At 40.3% G+C, this 21961-nt stretch overlaps 1 protein-coding gene across 6 annotated transcripts in view; it reads left to right on the forward strand.

Moving 5' to 3' along the window:
- Positions 1-21961, forward strand: part of LOC140479668 (nucleoprotein TPR-like) — a 152657-nt gene that overhangs the window by 18488 nt on the left and 112208 nt on the right. For all 6 annotated transcript variants that reach the window (XM_072573618.1, XM_072573620.1, XM_072573619.1 and 3 more), the window contains exons 8-18: positions 516-596; positions 4489-4576; positions 4670-4810; positions 4900-4994; positions 5445-5642; positions 7981-8088; positions 8665-8891; positions 9685-9848; positions 15656-15795; positions 20931-21079; positions 21733-21895. In XM_072573618.1, coding sequence (XP_072429719.1) covers positions 516-596; positions 4489-4576; positions 4670-4810; positions 4900-4994; positions 5445-5642; positions 7981-8088; positions 8665-8891; positions 9685-9848; positions 15656-15795; positions 20931-21079; positions 21733-21895 — 1554 coding nt within the window. The remainder of the gene's footprint in view (positions 1-515; positions 597-4488; positions 4577-4669; positions 4811-4899; positions 4995-5444; positions 5643-7980; positions 8089-8664; positions 8892-9684; positions 9849-15655; positions 15796-20930; positions 21080-21732; positions 21896-21961) is intronic.

Here is a 21961-nt window from a genome sequence, read left to right on the forward strand (position 1 = left end):
TCTACCTCCACCACCAACACAGCAGTAGTGTGTACTATCTACAATGTGCACTGCAGAAATTCACCAAAGATTCTCAGACAACAGCAAACTCATAACCATTTCCATCTAGAAGGACAAGAGCAGCAGAGAAATGGGAGCAATGTCACCTCGAAGTTCCCCTCCAAACCACTGACTATCCTGACTTGGAAATATATCGCCATTCCTTCACTGTCACTCTGTCAAAATCCTAGACTTCACTCCTAAATGACATTGTGGGTCAACTTGCAGCGTGGAATGCAGTGGTTAAAGAAGGCAGCTCACCCCTACCTTCTCAAGAGCAACTAGTGACGGGCAATAAATGCTGACCAGGCCTCAATGCCCACACCCCACAGAGTGAATAAATTTTAAAAAACTTAATCAAATCAAAGTGATAAACAATGAAAAATATTTGAACCCAGTTCTTCAGCTCCTTTTTGAAATGATCAATTGCAAGTATATGTTTTTAAACAAAAAACTCGCATGCTTTTGTTTCCTAGTCTAAGGAGCAGTCAGCAGTCATGGACGAAAGGTTTCGAAATGAACTGAATGCCCATGTGAAGTTATCAAACTTGTACAAGGTAAACTTTCTGTTTTTGTACGGCTTATTATGCTCGTTTAAGATACACTTTTAATGCTTTGAAAGCTAATATATTATATAATTATACATTATATAATTCTCATTTACACAGTCACTGGCAAAATACCATTCTGAAATGTTTGAGGGAGGATTTTAAACCAGGAAGATGAATTATTTCACTCACGGATTATTTAGTGGTTCATTATTTCTATCTGCAGCATTATCAAGTACAAATAAAACATTAATGTGAATCAGCCTTTTGCGTCTTTTCACAAATATTTAATTTTATCCTTCTGTGCTCCCTTTTTTGCCTTTAGTGCAGCAAGTGTGAGTGTACTGTCAAATTCATCATTAAATTATATTTACATTTATGCTGAATTTGACATCTGCCCCCATTCAGCGTTTGAAAGTTCTTGCCTAATACCATCAAAATTAAGCTTCCTCCAGTTTAGAACCTGAACTTTCAGATCTGGTCTGTCTTTTTTCCATTACTATTTTAAAACTAATAGAATTATGGTTGCTGTCCCCAAAGTGCTCTCCCACTGACACCTTCACCACCTGCCCTGCCTTATTTCTCAAGAGTAGGTCAAGTTTTGCACCTTCTCTAGTAGTTATATCCACATACTGAATCAGAAAATTTTCTTGTACACATTTAACAAATTCCTCTCCATCTAAACCTTTAACACTATGGCAGTCCCAGTCTGTGTATGGAAAGTTAAAATCCCCTACCATAACCACCCTATTATTCTTACAGATAACTGAGATCCCCTTACAAGTTTGTTTCTCAATTTCCTTCTGACTATTAGGCGGACCACGATACAATCCCAATGAGGTGATCGTCTCTTTCTTATTTCTCAGTTCCACTCAAATAACTTCCTGGGATGTATTTCCATCATGCCCCTTTTGTGCACACATGCAAACAGAGGTAGGCAAAACATTGCTATGGGTGGAAGGAAAAAATATGTTTGACTCAATTGAGTCACCCCAGGTTCGCATGGCTTGCCAGGATAATCCATGTTTCCAAATTTTTCTGATCTTCATTCTCTTCTGCAGGTTCTTCTCACCTCTTAGGATGCACAAGCAGTTTGTTATGTTAACTACCAGGTCTCATAGTTAATGGTCAAAGCCCTTAGCTTGCAGCAACTGACAAGGGAAGATCAACTGATTTCATAGGAATTTTATTGGAAAGGAAGATGCACCATTTGCCCATGCACCCATCTAAATGCTTGTTTCGGTAGCATGAACACCCACAAGCTGTTCAGCCATCCAGGTGTCAAATCTGTGTTGTATGGTTGATGACCACCTGCATCCACAACTGGTCACAACTCCACAAACCAGTCAACAACCTGATGCTGAAAACAAGTTAATTATATACACTTCCTGATGCCAGCCTGTACATATGCCTCCTTCTGTGCTTGAACGCACCAACAATGTAATTGCAACTTGCAGTGACTGTCAGTAACTTTTGTTTTTATCAAAAATGCAGTAATATCTTGCACACTAAACAAGAAAACAAAGAACTGTACATGCTAAAATCAGAAACAGAAGTCACTGGAAAAAATCGGGTCTGGCTGCAACTGGAGAGAAAGCAGAATTAATGTTTTGGGTCCAGTAATCCTTCGAAACTTTACTGTCTGCCATACGCCTACTTCATAATTTTCACAACAGAAATGGGCATGATACACTTATCAAATAGAACTGTTAGAAAAGAATAATGGTAGTGCAGGAATTATTTATGATGCTCGTAACTAAATTTGATCATTATTTTCCTTGACCAATCTTAGAATATTCTGGATTAGTGGTGCTGGAAGAGCACAGCAGTTCAGGCAGCATCCAACGAGCAGCGAAATCGACGTTTCGGGCAAAAGCCCTTCATCAGGAATAAAAGCAGTGAGCCTGAAGCGTGGAGAGATAAGCTAGAGGAGGGTGGGGGTGGGGAGAGAGTAGAATAGAGTACAATGGCTGAGTGGAGGAGGAGATGAAGGTGATAGGTCAAGGAGGAGAGGGTGGAGTGGATTGGTGGAAAAGGATCTAGGCAGGTCGGACAAGTCAAGGGGACAGTGCTGAACTGGAAGTTTGAAGCTAGGATGAGGTGGGGGAAGGGGAAATGAGGAAGCTGTTGAAGTCCACATTGATGCCCTGGGGTTGAAGTGTTCCGAGGCGGAAGATGAGGTGTTCTTCCTCCAGGCGTCTGGTGGTGAGGGAGCGGCGGTGAAGGAGGCCCAGGACCTCCATGTCCTCGGCAGAGTGGGAGGGGGAGTTGAAATGTTGGGCCACGGGGCGGTTTGGTTGATTGGTGCGGGTGTCTCGGAGATGTTCCCTAAAGCACTCTGCTAGGAGGCGCCCAGTCTCCCCAATGTAGAGGAGACCACATCGGGAGCAACAGATACAGTAAATGATATCAGTGGATGTGCAGGTAAAACTTTGGATGTGGAAGGCTCCTTTAGGGCCTTGGATAGAGGTGAGGGAGGAGGTGTGGGCACAGGTATTACAGTTCCTGTGGTGGCAGGGGAAAGTGCCAGAATGGGAGGGTGGGTCGTAGGGGGGTGTGGACCTGACCACGTAGTCGCGGAGGGAACGGTCTTTGCGGAAGGCGGAAAGGGGTGGGGAGGGAAATATATCCCTGGTGGTGGGGTCTTTTTGGAGGTGGCGGAAATGTCGGCGGATGATTTGGTTTATGCGAAGGTTTGTAGGGTGGAAGGTGAGCACCAGGGGCGTTCTGTCCTTGTTACGGTTGGAGGGGTGGTGTCTGAGGGCGGAGGTGCGGGATGTGGACAAGATGCACTGGAGGGCATCTTTAACCATGTGGGAAGGGAAATTGAGGTCTCTAAAGAAGCAGGCCATCTGGTGTGTTCTATGGTGTGACTGGTCCTCCTGGGAGCAGATACGGCGGAGGCGGAGAAATTGGGAACACGGGATGGCATTTTTGCAAGAGATAGGGTGGGAAGAGGTGTAATCCAGGTAGCTGTGGGAGTTGGTGGGTTTGTAAAAAATGTCAGTGTCAAATTGGTCGTCACTAATGGAGATGGAGAGGTCCAGGAAGGGGAGGAAGGTGTTAGAGATGGTCCAAGTAAATTTAAGGTCAGGGTGGAATGTGTTGGTGAAGTTGATGAATTGCTCAACCTCCTCGCGGGAGCACGAGGTGGCGCCAATGCAGTCATCAATGTAGCGGAGGAAGAGGTGGGGAGTGGTGCCGGTGTAATTACGGAAGATCAACTGTTCTACATAGCCAACAAAGAGACAGGCATAGCTGGGGCCCATACGTGTGCCCATGGCCACCCCTTTGGTCTGGAGGAAGTGGGAGGATTCAAAGGAGAAATTGTTAAGGGTGAGGACCAGTTCAGCCAAACGAATGAGAGTGTCAGTGGAAGGGTACTGTTGGGGATGTCTGGAGAGGAAGAAACGGAGTGCTTGGAGGCCCTGGTCACCACCTGGTCACTTCCAGTTCAGCACTGTCCCCTTGACTTGTCCGGACTTGTCCGACCTGCCTAGATCCTTTTCCACCTATCCACTTCACCCTCCTCTCCCTGATCTATCTCCTCCCCCACTCACCCATTGTACTCTATGCTACTCTCTCCCCACCCGCACCCTCCTCTAGCTTATCTCTCCACGCTTCACGGTCACTGCCTTTATTCCTGATGAAGGGCTTTTGCCCGAAACGTCGGTTTCGTTGCTCGTTGGATGCTGCCTGAACTGCTGTGCTCTTCCAGCACCACTAATCCAGAATTTGGTTTCCAGCATCTGCAGTTATTGTTTTTACCTCGTCAATCTTAGAATATGTTTGTTCATCCAAAGTGTTTGATTGTGATTTTGCTATCTTTGTAAAGCAGAGATTGTCTCTCTGTATTTAAATGTATGTAGTATCTGAATACAGTCTTATTATCGAATTGCAGGGTTCTGCAGATGATGCAGAAGCAAAGGCAACTGAACTGACCAGAGCGGTTGAGGAGCTTCATAGTCTACTGAAACAAGCAAATGAAGGTTAGACTGCTACATCAAATGATGGCATTTTTTTGTTGGTGTTGTAAATTATGTGTAAAACTAAGCATCTTTTGGAATTGTTATTTGTTTTAGCCCATAAAATCACTGAAGATCAACTGATTGAGGTCGATGCCTCAAAGACCAGAATCGTTGCTGAGCTGAATGAAAAGATCAACCAACTTGAAAAAGAATTGGAAAATGCTAACCATCTCCTGTCAGCTACAAAACGTAAAGGTGCAGATATTAGTTTGATTTTGAGTGATTGTTCCATAAAACATGTTCTGTTTTTCTCTTATCTAACTGCTTGTAATTTCTGCTATAAGGAGTGGCCACCCTTTCAGAAGAAGAACTTTCAGCTATGTCACCCACTGCAGCAGCTGTTGCTAAGATTGTAAAGCCTGGAATGAAACTTACAGAGGTATGATGTTAGTGTCAGTCATCTTTTTTTTTTACCAAGTATCAAATAAATGACCCAGGCCTGTGCTTTTCTTGAGATCCATTGAAGGTCCTCTTTCATTGTCGCAGTGCCAGGAATTTTGTGGTCGCAGTCAAAGCTGAAGCCGAATAAGCGTGTTTATGATCAAATCCTCAGTCTATTGCAAACCTATTAAAATGTTAATACTGCTATTTAGTTTTGGATTTTGTGACCACTTCCATTGATGGAATGAAGTATTGTCATTGCTATATTACTTTCGTTGGAATCTGAGGATTGCTTCTTTTAGCACTTAACAACTAATATACTAAATTGTTGAGTGCTTATTGATCAAATTACATGTGGTTACGAAATTGAGAAGATTGTTATCTTGAGTGTTTTGGTCTTTAGAATGGGTGATGTATATAAATACACTTTTTTTGCTTCCATGAATAGTTATATAACGGATATGTAGAAGCCCAAGACCAATTGCTACTAGCAAAACAGGAAAATAAGAGAGTCAGCAAATATTTGGCTGAAATTGTGAAAGAAGTGGAAATGAAGGCTCCTCTTTTGAGGCGTCAGCGGGAAGAATATCAGCGGGTGCAGAAGGCTGTACCACATCTCTCTGCTAAACTAGAAGATGCTATGAAGGTAACTCTTAAAATTTCAATTTGAAGATGTGATGAACTTTCTTTTGGGTTTGGGGTCTGCAATCAAGTCTCAAACTAAGCTGAAAGCCATATGAGACTGAGGTGTTGAAGAATTTCTTCATTCACTTTAGTGAATATTTGGAATTCTTAGTGGGCATTGGATGTTCAAATCCATAGGACGGCTGCGTATGGAGGACATTTGGCCCATCAATTCCTGATGAAGGGCTTTTGCCTGAAATGTTGATTTTCTTGCTCCTTGGATGCTGCCTTACCTGCAGTGCTTTTCCAGCACCACTCTAATCTTGACATTTGGCCCGTCAAGTCAGCTCTGCCATTCAGCAAGATTATTTGTAATCTAATACCTCACTCCTGCCATATCCCCATGACCCTCAATGCTCTTTTAATTAAAAATGTGTCCAACTTGGCCTCAATAGCCCTCTGTGGTATAGAATTCAAGACTCATTACTTTCCAAAAAGAAGTGACTTCTCATCTGTGTTGAATGGGCAATCTCTTCATCTGAGATTATGCCCTCTGGTTCTGAACTCTCCCACAAGTGAAAACAATGGGCTGCATTTTTGGGGAAGTGGTATTCTGCTGCAGATTGCTACTTCTGCATTTCATTTTTGATGAAAGAAGGGATCTGAAGATGTGAGGTAGTAATAGAGTCTGTTGAACATCTCTCTGCAATTAGAAAGCATGTAGTAGTCTGGCCTTCCCTGACTAATGCTACTTCTTTGGAATATTCCAATTGAAATAGTTTTTCGAAGGGTTTCAAGTGTGTAAAGTTGATTTTCCTGGGCGATACCTTCTTTGGAGTCTGTCGCAATGAGGTGGTGTAGGATCGCCACGTGCAACTCCTGTGCACTCGGACGAAACTGTCAGTTTTGTTGTAGATTCCCTATTGAGTGCCCTTCCCTTCAAAATCCCTCTATAATTGGGGTAAGCCTCATAAAATTTTTCTCTCCACTGTTTCCATGATCAGTATTTCTTTGCTTCGTCAGGAGGACAAAATCTGGCTCTTCTCAGTATTCCTGGTCAGTTCTGACCAGTTCCTTGTGCAGTTTCAGCAAGATCTTGCTATTTTTATACTCCATTTCCTTTTGGAAGAAAAGCCAGTAGTCTGTGCCTCTCCTGTTACCTGCTGAACTTTGGTGCTAACATTTTGTGATTCATGCATGAGGACCCCCAAATCCTCTGTGCGGCCTTTCTCCTTTACATAATGTTCAGTCCCTCTATTCTTCCTGCCAAAGTGCATGACTTAATATTTTTCCACATTGTATTCAATCTTCCAAGTTTTTGCCTACTCACTTGAACTTGTCTATATCCCTCTGTACATTTAAATATATGGAAATAATTTTAGGTCCAGCACTAATCTCTGTGGCACTGCACTAGTTACAGGTTGCCATCCTGGAAATGCCTCCTTCATCACAACTTTTGTCTTCTGTAAGTTAGCCATTCCTCCCTCTTGATGCTAAAGTACTGCATCAACACCCTGGGTTCTATCTTCAGTAGCTTTTGTGTGATACTTTATTAAACCTTTTGGAAATCAAGATTGATCCATTATTCGAAACAAATGACATTAAGGAATATAAAATCCGTATAGGAAAATGGTTTTGAGGTAGATGACCAGATGTGATCTTCATTGGTGGAGCAGACTTGAAGCTGCTCCCATCCTCCTAGTGTTGTTAGTAATCAGAACTCTTGGCAGTCACTGGCTTTGATGTCCAAGTGTAAATACGTATGTGAAACTGCACCACCCACACCTGTAGGATCAAAACAATGAATGCAAGTGAAGTAATTGTACTGACAGACAGACAGTATGCAAAATATAAATGTTTATCGATGTTTATTCATTTTTCTCAGCAATCCAATTGTTTATCTAATGTGACAATAAAAGCCAACTATATTCTGTATTTTGTGGTAACCAACTTGGAAAGTTCTTTATATGATTGGTGAAGTTGTTATGCAAGTCAGTAATGTAGCACAAAGAGATTAGACACAATAAGAACAACCTCAAACCTTTTCTCTAATGTTGAATCAACAAAATCTAAAAGCAAACAAATGCTTATTGTTTTGTTAGTCAAATATCCTGTACTGCAGTTCACCTAGATTTTGACCATGTATCGACATCCATGTTAAGAGATTACAGAAGATTTTGCAGTGTCCCTTTATTGTGATAATCTTGGACTCATTATATTTTTAAAAGTGCATTTCACAATTTACTGCAAAATATTTGAACTTTAAAAATAAATGTTCCAACTGATGACTTGCTCAGCTTCTTGGGAAATATCAGTACATTGAAATTCAACGTATTGGTAAAACCTACTTTCCTCTGTAGGAAATTCGCCGTTTACAAAAAGACACAGATCAAGCAAATAAGCATTCTTCATTGCTCACCAGGGAGAACCAGAGATTAAAAATGCAAGTGGCAGACCTCTCTCAACAGGTTGGTAACTAAAACTTGTATGTTTTGCTTTCAAATGTATTATGCTTTTTCTGAGCAAGGATCATAGCCATTTTCCCAAATGGTGATAAGGGAGTGGAATATACAAACGAGATTGATACTTAGCAAGGGTTTGTGTTTCATTTCCCCAGTCTGTCACTTGGTAACAGTTAGGATCAATTATTGTGTGCCAATTTGCATAGACGTATGCATTCATCTTGCTCTATACAGAAACCTTGGGAGGAAAAAGTTAATATTTGGGATTACTGCAGTTTGTTTTGCATTGTTGCAGGTGCACAATGGACATGTCATTTTCTTGTTTGTTTACATATATTTCTCTTGCATTGTTGCTATATGTTCACTAATAGAAATGCATCTGACACAGCACATGATTATATTGACAAAGGGTCAGTTAGACTCTAAATGTCAGCTCTTTTCTCTCCTTACAGATGCTGCCAGACCTGCTGAGATTTTCCAGCATTTTCTCTTTTGGTTTCAGATTCCAATATCCGCACTAATTTGCTTTTATATGGTTATGTTGACTGCTCTGTATCTTAAGCCTATTTGTTTGTGATTCAGAATAGAACTCTTTTGATGGAACTGGAGGATGCACGTGGAAATCATATCCTGCGTGAGGATGAGGTTAGTTCTGCTGATATAAGCAGTTCCTCTGAAGTCATTACACAGCACCTTGTAACCTATCGTAATGTTGAGGAGTTGCAACAACAGAATCAACAGCTGCTGGTGGCTATTCGTGAACTTGCTGAGAAACAGGAAAAGGAGGAGCAGGAGAAAACATCAACACGGTAAGTACTCTAACATGGTGTTCATCACAACCTAGTCAAGGTATTGCTGGCTTTCTTCCTTTCCTTCCCAGTAGGTAGGCTTATATCTTGGATAAATTTGACCTCCTCTGATCATTTTCCTGGTCAAGTATGTGACTTTACCTGTCATATTCTGATGTATATCACAATGTGAGTTACCTTCTTCAGCTGATTCTATATCCATATGCTTTGGTAATGCATGTTTTCCCAGTTTTATCTCGTGGTTTTGTCTGTTCTGATTTTAAAAAACCATATATTTAGCTCTATCTTTGACCCTGCATCCAATTTGAGGCTGAGACCAAATTGTTGGCAGGTGAAATTGCATTTATACTTGCACTCAGCTGTCCCCCTTTCTCTAATTCATCCAAGCACATGGCCATCATTTCTGTGCTAAATACTTGCACTCAATCTTTGCATGTCAACAAACTTTTTACATTACTGTAACTTTCCTAGGCCATTTTTTGAACCTTATCTTTTCTCGGCTAGATTCAAGATGTTGTTCTTTCTGCTTCTCCTAGTATGGAAGAAAATAGTTTTTGCAGTGTATGGAACTTGTTTCTCCTAAAACAATATGCTTTTCTATTGAGTTATTTTCTCCCTTTTTCTGCTCTCCCCGATACCAACTGCACAAGCAATCCTTTCATCTGTTTATCTCCATCTCCTGATCCCTTTCTGAATGCTAGGTATCTATCCTATTTCATGCAGTATTAAACAGCACTAGCACTGCTTATGGTTCTGATAAAGCCATCATTGAACAAATTTCCTTCAATTTTAGAATTTCTGAACTTGAAGCGAATCTTTCGGAAGCTTTGAGTGAACTTGAACGACTGCGTAAAGCACGGACTCGACAAATGCATTTAGTAGAATCAATTGTCCGGCAGCGTGATATGTATCGAATACTACTTGCACAGATGACTGGAGTGACCATTCCAATTCAGGGTAAGGGTGGCATTTAACTGAAGACCCTTTATTGTAAATAAAATGCTGCTTTATAGAACAAATTAATATTTCAAGAATGGTTTACCCTTCTGTGGAATAGATGTGATTCTGAAAAACTGCAGTATGGCTTGGCTGTTCAACATAGTTTGAATCGTAAAATTTCATGTTCAAGAATTAAAATTTGCCACGCGACCTTGTGATCCATTATAATGGAAAGGATTATGTTATTTTGTGGTGAATCTGATGTGTTTTTTCCAACTAATTTAAAGGTAAAAAAAACTGGTGCAATGAACAGCTTGGTCAAAGTGGCTTTTTAAATATTCATTAGTTACTAGTCTCTCCTCAAGGTACAACATCCTCTCAGCATCCTGAGCAATTGTACTTTGTATATTCCATTCTCCTTGCAATTAGCAATAATGTTCAGTTTGCCTTCCCAATCACTTGCATCTGCATGTAAGTTTTGGGATTTCATGTATAGGATACTTCAATCCTTTTATCTCACAGTTTTGTGATCTTTCCTATTTAAATAATATGCACTTTTTTATTCTTGTTACCATTTTCACCATTTCCACTTTATACAGTGGTAAATTTTTGTCTACCCACATAAGGAGTCTGTAATGCGATATAGGTTGGTTATGTCTTATTCATAACTAATTTTTCTGTCTTTGTCATCAGCAAATTTGGCATCCATTCCTTCAATCCCTTCATCCAAGTCATTGATATGAATTGTAAATTCAGTGCTCGCTCACTGAACCTTGTGACACTTGTGATCCCAGACTAGACTGCAAAAGATTTACTATGATCTACCTTGGAATCAGTAATTTTTTTGAGAGTGGTGTGTGTACGGATCAAGCCACTAGAAGCAGTAGTGGAGGCAGGTACAATTAGAAAATTTAAAAGGCATGTGGATGGCTATCAGAATACGAAGAATTTAGAAGAATGTGGGCCAAATGCTGGCAGATAGGATAAGGTCAGATGGGGATGTCTAGTCGACACAGACACTTTGGACTAACGAGTCTGTTTTTATGCTGTATGACTCTGTAACTGTATGACTTTGTGATGGGAATGCTTCTGGCTAGCTAGCATTTATTGCCCACTTTTGGAATTGCTGAGTGGTATGGTATGCCATTTCATAGGACGCCTAAAAGTCGTCAACATTTCTGTGGATGTGGAATTGAGTGTAAGTCAGGTCATGTAAGAAAAGCAGGTTTCCTTTTCTGAACAATATTAATGAACCAGATGTGTTTTGCAAAAATTGGACTACTTTTTTAATTCCACATTTTATTGATTTCAATTCTACCGCTGCCATGGTAGGATTCAAACCCATTTCCCTGAATGTTAGCCTGTGTCATTGGATTACTTGTCCAGCAAAATTACCACTGTGGCCCTGCCTTCACACAAAGGCTTTGTAAAGGTGGGAAAGGGATTCATAAGGATTTCCAAGTAGTTCCAGAATACAGGACTGTGAGAATTGAAGTGGTTGTATCAGAAGATCGACCATAAAAAAAAGGAGCAGAATGAGGCTATTTGACTTATTGAGTCTGTTTTGCCATTCGATCATAGCTGCTATATTTTCAACCCCATTCTTCTTCCTTCTCCCTGTATCCCTTGATCCCTTTACCAGTCAAGAACCTATCTAACGCTACCTTTAAATGCATTCGATGACTTAGCCTCTACAATCCTCTGCTGCAATGAGTTCAACAGTTTGTCCGCACATTTTGGCTGGAGAAATTCCTCCTGTCCTCAGTTCAAAAAGGTGGTTCCTTCACTCTGAGGTTGCGCCCTTGATTCTAGTCTGTCTGATTAATGGAAGCATCTTCTCAATGTTCTCTGTATCCAAGCCTCTCAGTATTCTGTAATTTTCAATTAAATCATCCCTCATCCTCCTAAACTGAGTACAGAACCAGAGTCCTAAACGGCTTCTCAAATGACAAGCCTTTTATCCATGATATCATTTTTGCAAGCCACCTGTGAACCCCCTTCAGTGTCAGCAAACTGGGTACAGAATCCAAAATTGCTTACTGTCTTCCAAATGTGTTCTGCTTCGAACACTACACAACCTCAGCAGTAATTGCTTTTTTTGTATTCAAGCCCTCTTCAAATGAATACTAACATTGCATTTGCCCTCCTAACTGTCAAATGAAGCTGTTAACTTTCATCTAATACTGAACTTGAACCCCCAAGTCCCTTTATGCTTCAGCTTTCCAAAGCCTTTCCCCATTCAGCAAAGAGTCTATGCTTCTATTCTTCTGACCAAAGTACATAACCCTTCACTTTCCCTTGTTGTATTCCATCTGTCACTTTTGTTCACTCTGCTAGCCTGTCCAAATCCTTCTGCAGCCTCCCTACTTTCTCAACATGACCTGACCTACCACCTATCTTTTGTATCATCTGAAAGCTGAGTAAAGATGCCATCAGTTCCTTTGTCCAGGTTGTTAATTTATGACCAGAACAGTTGTGAACTCCACCAGTCACTGGCTGCCATCCTGAAAGAGACCCTTTATTACCACTCACTGCATTCTGCCAGTCAGCTCATCCTCTCTCTATGCGAGTAACTTGTCCTACACCATGGACTGTTGTAGGGAAGCCTCCTGTGCAGCTCCTGTCTAAGGCATTCTGGAAATCCAGATTGATCTTGTTTACTGGCTTTCTTTAATCTAAATTGCTGATCTAACAGACTTGTCAGGCATGACCTCCCATTGATGAAGCCATGCTGACTCAGCCCTATTTTGCCATATATTTTTATCAATACTCTGCAATCTCATTGTTAATAATGGACTTTAAAATCTTACCAATCACCTGAGGTCAGGCTAACTGGCCTACAGTTTCCTTCCTTCTGCCTCCCTCCCTTCTTAAATAGGGGTGTTACATTAGCTTTTTCTAATCCTCTGGGGACCATCCATCATTCCAGTGAAAGATAGCCACCAATGATTCCACAATCTTCTCAGCTATCTGCTTCAAAACACTGGGATGTAGTCCATCTGGTCTATGTGTGATTTATCCATTTTCAGGCTTTTGAGCTTCCCTAGCACCTTCACCTTGTTGATGGCCCCTATAGTGATCTCTGCTCACCCACCTTTCTTGAGGTCTGGTGTGCTGCTGTGGAAGCTGATGCAAAGTATCTAATCAGTTCCTCTGCCATTTTGATCCCCATTACTACTTCTCAGGCCTCTGACTTCCCACTTCATCACATCATCATTCTCCCCTTAGTATGTTTCTTCTTCCATGGGATGAATTTCGGCTGTGCCTCCTGATTTGATCCCAGAAATTCCTGCCAGAGCTGCTCAACTGTCTTCCCTGTGAGTCTCCCCTTCCGAACAGTTCTGGCCAACTTCTCCCTCATGGCATATTTGTACTCAATTCTCATATTATTTACACCTGAATACAGCTTCTCAAACTGCGGGGTGAATTTCAACATATTATGGTCACTGCCCTGAGGGGTTCCTTCACCTTAAGCTTCCTAATCACCTGCCTTGTTATACATCACCAAATCCAGAATTGCCTATTCTCTAGTAAGCTCAACCACAACTTGGTCCAGAATACTATCTTGTAGACATTCCACAAATTCCTTTTCTTGAGATCTGCTACCAATCTGATTTTTTTCTAGTCTATGGCATAGTGAAGTCCCCCATGATTTATCGTAACAGTGCATTTTTTTTTACCTTTTCTTCCTCAATTCCTGACTACTGAGAGACGGCCTGTACCCAACTCTCATCAGGATCTTGACCTTTTTTGTGGTCCCTCAATTCTGTCAACAAATGCTATGACACCTTCTGACTCTATCTAACTTTTGCGATTAATTTAATTTCTTGCTAATGAGACAATTTCCCCCGCCACCCCGATTTCAAAAAATAATTAGTTAATCAAAAGCCCTATCCACAGCCCTAGTTATGCATTTTGCCAGCACTCTGATGCCAGGATGATTCAAGTGGGGATCGTCCCTTTGGAATTTTGCCAATACTGGTGTCCGTGTCCCATGAATGGGAATCTGTTTGTCCCACACCAATCTGTCAGCCACGCGTTTACCTCTTCAATCTTGTTCACCCTGTGCCAATTAGCTCTCGCATCAGGTTCTAAACCAGAGATTATTACATTTTTGGACCTAGTTCCTAATTTAGACCCTAACTGTTCCCTCAGCAGAACTTCTTTCCTCTTTGCACCTAAATTGTTGGTACTTATGTGAACCATGACAACTAGACCTTTCCCCTCCCACTCCAAGTTCCTTTGCAGCCCACATGAGCAATCCTGAATCCAAGCATCAGGCAAGTGACACAGCCTTCAGGACTCTTGATCCTGTCCACAGAGAACAGTGTTTATTCCCCTGACTATAACTATGGCTGAATACAACTACATTTCTCTTTTCTACCCCTTTTTTAATGTACTGTGGTGCTATAGTCAGTTTGCTCATTTTCCCTATAATTCCCAATTAGAGCAAGAATCTCAAACCTGATCAGCTCAAGGGCTGAGGTTCTTTCAGCACTGCCTATTTGGATCCCTCTACCTGTCTCACTTTTAGTCATACCCTCCTGTCTTTGACCACTGTCTGAATTTGAGGTCACACCCCTTAGACACCGTCTGAGTGAGTATATAGTTTGGGCAATTTGGTGCAGAGGGGAAAGAGGTGATTTTTGCTTGCGAGTTGTTTTTGTGGGTCGTAGTTAGAAAAAAAATCTTTAGAAACAGAATAGATTGAAGCCCCAAGAGCAGGGGCCCAGCACGAGAGTAACATCACAGGTAAACCTTAAATTAGTAGTTATCTCCTAATTTGACAATTTATTAATCGAAGGGCTGTGACTCCTCAAGAAACACAATATCCATGTAATTCTTATCCTCCCTGGTGTCATGATTTGGAGATCCTGGTGTTGGACTGGGGTGGACAAAGTTTAAAAATCGCACAACACCAGGTTATAGTCCAACACGTTTAATTGGAAGCCCACTAGCTTTCGGAGTGCCGTGTCCTCCCTGGTGTATTAGTGTTTGCAGCTCAGACTCCAGTTCATCAATTCTGTGCCATTGATCCTCAAACAACCAACACTTGCTGCAGATATGGTCACTATGAACTGCAATAGGGTCCACCAGCTCCCACATCATCATACAGTTATAATATCTCACCTGGCTCAGCATTTCTATTTTAATTACTTAGTTCATTTTTTTCAAATTGTAATGATCGTTTAGTATGTAGTCTGTAAATATTTTTCCTATTTGCCTTCAATCTGAAAGTAAACTGTATTAGTCAAATTACTAGCTACTACCAGCCAGTGAACTTGCGATTTATATGTAATGTCACTATTGTGCTGACCCCCAATACCCTGGATGTGAGTCTGCCTGTTTAAAAAGACTTGTAATCTATATAAGCCAAAGGAAAAAAACAAGCTGGAAGCACCTGTTTTCCCACTTCATCAAATTCCCTCATTCCCTGATCTGTATATGTACTGATTTGGTCTGTGCCTCACTCTGGATGTCACCTCTCCTTCCTGACCTTTCGAAGCTTTCTGAAAGACTGGGAGGTAGTGTCATTCAGCTCACAAATGTTGGTGATCGTCATGTAGCTTCTGGTGCGAGAGAGGATGCTGCTGAGAATATGACATGAGATAGAATTGTTCGAGGATGGAAAACTAGAGAACAGGATTGCAACAACTGGATGTAGAGACCTGGATAAGTTAGCTGCTGAAAATTGACTAACTTTGCACAATCAGGGTGCTGCGAACTATTAATAATTTTTTTTTAAAAAACATTGAAACTTTTTTAAAAGCAACAGCACAATAAATGTCCAAGTGTGATATATTTTTGTCCTCAATCTTGTGTAGAAACAGAAAGCACATCTTTGATTTCAACAACTCCAAAATCATCTCCAAGGAGATCCGAACAAATGCCACAAATGACGTCCACACCAGCTCCCACACCAGAGTCGACAGAGCTTGTGCAAGCAAAGACAGCATTGAAACAGGTAGGAAAGATATATCAAATGTAAGGCTTCCTATCGAAAAGTACATTGAATTATCATAAATCTTCATGCTGAATAGATCCAGCAACAGTGAAATATCAATTGGTAAAATGTCTAGGCACTAATTTGTTGCAAACCTTCAATTCATTTAGGAGACTGTATAATATTCTCTCATTTCTTTAGAGGCTGTATGTATGGGACAATTTTTGTTAGATTATACATAATACAATCATATGGAGTCATTTTAATATTGCTATTGGAAAACATTGTGTAAATATACTGTATAAACATTGGGACAATTGAATATATAAATATTAATTTGTACTATTGGCAATAATGCAAATGGAGTTGTTCTGTTGATTTTTGAAGATAACTTCACTTTTTTGTGCAGTTGCACAGTGTATTTAGTAATAAATATTTACATTTTTTTGAAGTCTTGGATGGGACATTAATAGTTGGTGTGCTGTCACGTGGATGCAAAATGTCCCAAGCTCGTCTTCTGAATTTTTTTTGATTTTGTCCATATTTTGAAAATTTGTTTCTTTTATTAAGCTTTGTTTCAAATGTGCCAATTAATGCTATTTACAGGTAACACATGGAAAAAAAAGAGTTTGGGCTCCTTTGATTAGAAAAGAAAACTTGACTTTTTCATTGCGGGTTGAATGCAGGTTGAAATTGTTCAAACTAATTTTTTCTGATTTGAAGCTTTTAAGCCACAGCCCTCTTTAGACTGAAAATCAAGTTTATTTTAATAAAAAGTTGTTTGAGATGGCTGAGTTTGTGGGAGACTTAGAATCAATGCATGTAAACTGTCTTAAGACACAAATGTTTTAATCGGCACTCAACAAGGTTCCCCATGGGAGACTGATTAGCAAGGTTAGATCTCATGGAATACAGCACTGGCTCAAAGGTAGAAGACAGAGGGTGGTGGTGGAGGATTGTTTTTCAGACTGGAGGCCTGTGACCAGTGGAGTGCCACAAGGATCGGTGCTGGGCCCTCTACTTTTTGTCATCTACATAAATGATTTGGATGCGAGCATAAGAGGTACAATTAGTAAGTTTGCAGATGACACCAGCATTGGAGGTGTCGTGGACAGCGATTACAACAGGATCTGGACCAGATGGGCCACTGGGCTGAGAAGTGGCAGATGGAATTTAATTCCGATAAATGGGAGGTGCTGCATTTTGGGAAAGCAAATCTTAACAGGACTTATACACTTAATGGTAAGGTCCTAGGGAGTGTTGCTGAACAAAGAGACCTTGGAGTGCAGGTTCATAGCTCCTTGAAAGTGGAATCGCAGGTAGATAGGATAGTGAAGAAGGCATTTGGTATGCTTTCCTTTATTGGTCAGAGTATTGAGTACAGGTGTTGGGAGGTCATGTTGCGGCTGTACAGGACATTGGTTAGGCCACTGTTGGAATATTGCATGCAATTCTGGTCTCCTTCCTATCAGAAAGATGTTGTGAAACTTGAAAGGGTTCAGAAAAGATTTACAAGGATGTTGCCAGGGTTGGAGGATCTGAACAGGCTGGGGCTGTTTTCCCTGGAGCGTCGGAGGCTGAGGGGTGAACTTATAGAGGGTTTCAAAATTATGAGGGGTATGGATAGGATAAATAGACAAAGTCTTTTCCCTGGTGTCGGGGAGTCCAGAACTAAAGGGCATAGGTTTAGAGTGAGAAGGGAAAGATATAAAAGAGATCTAAAGGGGCAATGTTTTCACGCAGAGGGTAGTACGTGTATGGAATGAGCTGCCAGAGGAAGTAATGGAGGCATTTGGATGGGTATATGAATAGGAAGGGTTTGGAGGGATATGGGCCAGGTGCTGCCAGGTAGGGCTAGATTGGGTTGGGATATCTGATCGGCATGGGCAGGTTGGACCGAAGGGTCTGTTTCCATGCTGTACATCTCTGACTCTATGACTCATGTAAATTTTTTCAGTCTTAAAGTTGTTACATTAATGGCGTAATGAATATTTTAAGCTAGATAGAAATAAATGAACCAGCAAACAGTGAGGAAAATCAGTGTTGAATATTACTGTATGCAGGACAGCTGATTTCTTTGACAGAAGTTTCTTTTTTACTACTTGCACATTTGCTGCATTTTAGTATTGAGAGACTATGTATCATGACAATTTTGTAGAATTTGCAACTTTGGTCAATTTTCTTTATCTGTCCCTATGTCTTCCCAGCCACTTCTGTCAAATTGTACTTTGTATAACCTCCAACATTTCCCAATAATTTAGATTTCTTTTGAGTGCTGTAAAATGCCAGGGTTTTCATGCATCGTGCTGCAATATTAAAAAATAGTAACTCCTTTGTAACTGCTATCTTTTACATCTTATAAACTGACAGTTTTCCTGTAACTTAGTGTTTTCCAAGGACTAAGAACTAAGTTGGAAGTCAAATTAAGTGTATTTGATTTTATTTTTAAAAATTAGTGTATTAAATGCATTAATTCAATTGTAAGATATGATGGCATAACACTGACTCATCTTTTAGGCATTGGAAAATCAGGAAGGTGACTTTGCAGTGGTGCATTTATTTCTCTCACAGACTCAGTACTGTATAATATTGTGCATTTCCTTAAATGTCCTTAACTCAGTAAAACTTGGCAAAACATTTCAAGAGTATGATGATGAAAAAAACTGATAGTGAGCTGAAGGATCAGTAAGGCAAGTGACCAAAGGCTTGGTCAATTATGTTTTTAAGAAGCATCTTGAAGCAATGAGTTAGTGAGGGTGGCTTGTGGTGTCAAGGTTGAAATCGTGGCGACCAGTTATCCGATAATGAAACTGGGCGAGACCAGAATTGAATGAACGCGTTCAGGGTGGATTGGAAGTTTTGAAGGAGGCTTGTCTGTTCTGGCTACATGGTTGAGAAGTTTGTACATTTGCACTATAATTAGGAATAACAATGCAATAAATAGGTACAGGTGCAGACGAAATGGTCCCTCTGTTATTTTGAGCTGACTTCCCTATTTAGTAGAGTTACTCCACTGCCTGAAATAACTACATATGTTTTGATATATCCAAGGGCTGAATATCCATAGGTCTCTGGGGTAGAGTGTTCAAAAGATTTTCTTGAATGAAAGAAATCTCTCAACTTAATCCTTTTCTGGCTAACCGTCTGATTATTAGACCATAAGACCATAAGACATAGGAGTGGAAGTAAGGCCATTCGGCCCATCGAGTCCACTCCGCCATTCAATCATGGCTGATGCGCATTTCAGCTCCACTTGCCAGCGTTCTCCCCGTAGCCCTTAATTCCTCTAGACAACAAGAACCTATCAATCTCGGCCTTGAAGACATTTAGCGTCCCGGCTTCCACTGCACTCCGTGGCAATGAATTCCACAGGCCCACCACTCTCTGGCTGAAGAAATGTCTCCGCATTTCCGTTCTGAAATGACCCCCTCTAATTCTAAGGCTGTGTCCACGGGTCCTAGTCTCCTCGCCTAACAGAAACAATTTTCTAGCATCCACCTTTTCAAAGCCATGTATTATTTTGTACGTCTCTATTAGATCTCCCCTTAATCTTCTAAACTCCAACGAATACAACCCCAGTATCCTCAGCCGTTCCTCATATGCTAGACCTGTCATTCCAGGGATCATCCGTGTGAATCTCCGCTGGACACGTTCCAGTGCCAGTATGTCCTTCCTGAGGTGTGGGGACCAAAACTGGACACAGTACTCCAAATGGGGCCTAACCAGAGCTTTATAAAGTCTTAGTAGTACATCTCTGCTTTTATATTCCAACCCTATATATTCTTTTCCTAGTATCTGTTCTGTCAAGGCACTTAATGTTTCAATGCATTCATCTTGCCCACTCACTAAACTTATCTAAATTCTTGAATCCTCAGTCATTGTTATCATAAAGAACTGAGGCCCAAGCATTGATTTTTTTTAACATGCCCTGATCATCACAGCCTGTCAACCCAAATATGAGCAGGTTGAACACCTTGATTGAAAACATCTGTCATAAGCAGGTGGAGAGTGTTGATTTAAATACCCCAAGCTCTTGAAAAGGCCTTTGGATATTTGTTCGAGAGAAGTCAGATGTTTGCAATGTTGCATTCCATAAATCGGCTTAGTATTAAGTAAAAACATTGGTGCCTGGTTTTCTACTTTAATCTAGCTATTACAAATCTAACAAGTTGATACTTCCCTGTTTTCTGCCTCCACTTGCCTTGAATAGAAGGGGCAATCCTTCCACAGAGAGAATTTTGGTAGAACAAAATCCAAGGTCAGTAAGCACAAGTTGTATTCTCAGGATAAGGATCTGCCATTTAGACATGGTGAGCAGTTAGCAAGTTGGAAACCTTTCTGAATCCTCTACCCCAGACAGTTGTAAATGTTCAACCATTTGAAAACATTAGTGAAGGAGAATTTTAAGCACAAACTGAAATGAGACAAGGAAGATGGGGCCGAATGTAGAAATTCAGCTATGGTTTTAGCAAGGGGTTAAGCAGACTCCATTGATCTACTTTTAAGTTTTTTGTTTTCGGGTGGCTAATAGTTGAGTGCCTCTTAATATGTTCTGTCAACATATTAAAAGCTGCTTTGTGGGAAAACCTATGTAGTGTTTTGTCTTGTGTTTCTACATATTTTAAGTAATGACTAGGCAATGCCACCTTTACATTGAGCTTATGTTTCCATGTGTAGTATGTCAACCTATTGGGGTTTTAAAATCAAGTTCTCATATCTTTAATTTACTACAGTGTTGGGTAGCATTCATCAGTTATTAAATTAATTTGTGGGTTCATGATGTTTAGCCAGTACTTTTAATGGTTGAGACTTGGGTGTTTCCATAAAGACCTCATGGTTCTTTGGAAGGACCACTATTTGAAGACTGGTGTTTAATGGTAAATGTTAAACATGTTATCTCGGCAGTAGGTAGATATTACTTGTGATTGGATTGAACATTTTACCTTTATTAGGATGCTGTCAATGCTTAATTTTGGCCTACTGTCCTCTGAAAGGTAGGATTTTGAATTGATCTGTAAACTCATGCTCCAAGTAAAAGATTATGAACGGGGACAGAATTTATTAAACTGACAAATGTAAACTGATTGATTGTGTAAGCCAAAGGCAGTAAAATTTTAAAGTGCAATATTTTTAGAAAATCATTCTTTCTTTCTTAGCTCCAGTTGCACTTTGAAAGCTACAAGACAGAAAAGGCAGAGAATGATAAAATGTTAAATGAACAGAATGAAAAACTTCAAGATCAACTGACACAATTGCGAAACCAACGCACAAAACTTTCTACACAGTTGGAATTTGCTTCTAAAAGGTATGTTTGGAGATTCAAGTTATAGTTGGGGGAATTGGTGATATCTATTTAAAAATTGTATGTGGTCATAGTACTCGATGAGATTAGGCAAATAAGTGTAACACATGAAGTGTCCTTTTTTGTTCCAGATTGATGGAAAGTTAATTGTAATTGGCAATGATCCTTAAATTCGTGGTTTGTTCCCAATTTATAATTGTTTCTATTCTTACACAGTTCCAAAGATCCAAAAACACATTACAGTTGCAATTTTAAGAATTATTTCTCTGGTACCATTGTGGATTGTCCTATAATGTATCCTAGAGTGCACAAGTAAAGATCAGAACTGATTTCCACATCTTTACTGCTATGTGGAACCAGCAGTACTGAGCCTGAGTCTTCAGTTTTGACCTCCCAAGAAGTGAAACTACAGTGGTTAGTGTAAATAACCAAACCAGACTGTCAACTTTGCTGTTCTCTTGATATGAGGCTATTGCCACAAGATCGTAATAATATTAGATTAGGAATATTGTTCTTCAGAGTTTGAAGTTATTAACATGTTAACATCTTATAGTCAAGACCCATACTCTAATTCTGTTTTCCAGCACTGATGTCACTTGGTGTACAACCCGAAGTAGGGTGGGCAAGCTTAAAGCAAATCTTTGTTTAAAATTTAGGTATGAGATGCTACAGAACAACGTAGATGGATTTCGCCGTGAAATAGCATCCTTGCGTGATAGATGTCAGAAACTCACCACAACTGTTCAGAAACAAGAACACATAATTAGCAATGTAACTCAAGATTTACGAGCATCAAATGAAAAATTAGCTCTGGAGGAGGTGAGAATTTACCATTAAAAAAGTATTTGGACAGAGCAAAGCTTAAACTTGAAAACATAAGGCTTA

Source organism: Chiloscyllium punctatum, chromosome 7, assembly GCF_047496795.1.
Source record: "Chiloscyllium punctatum isolate Juve2018m chromosome 7, sChiPun1.3, whole genome shotgun sequence".
Taxonomy (NCBI): Eukaryota; Metazoa; Chordata; class Chondrichthyes; order Orectolobiformes; family Hemiscylliidae; genus Chiloscyllium; species Chiloscyllium punctatum.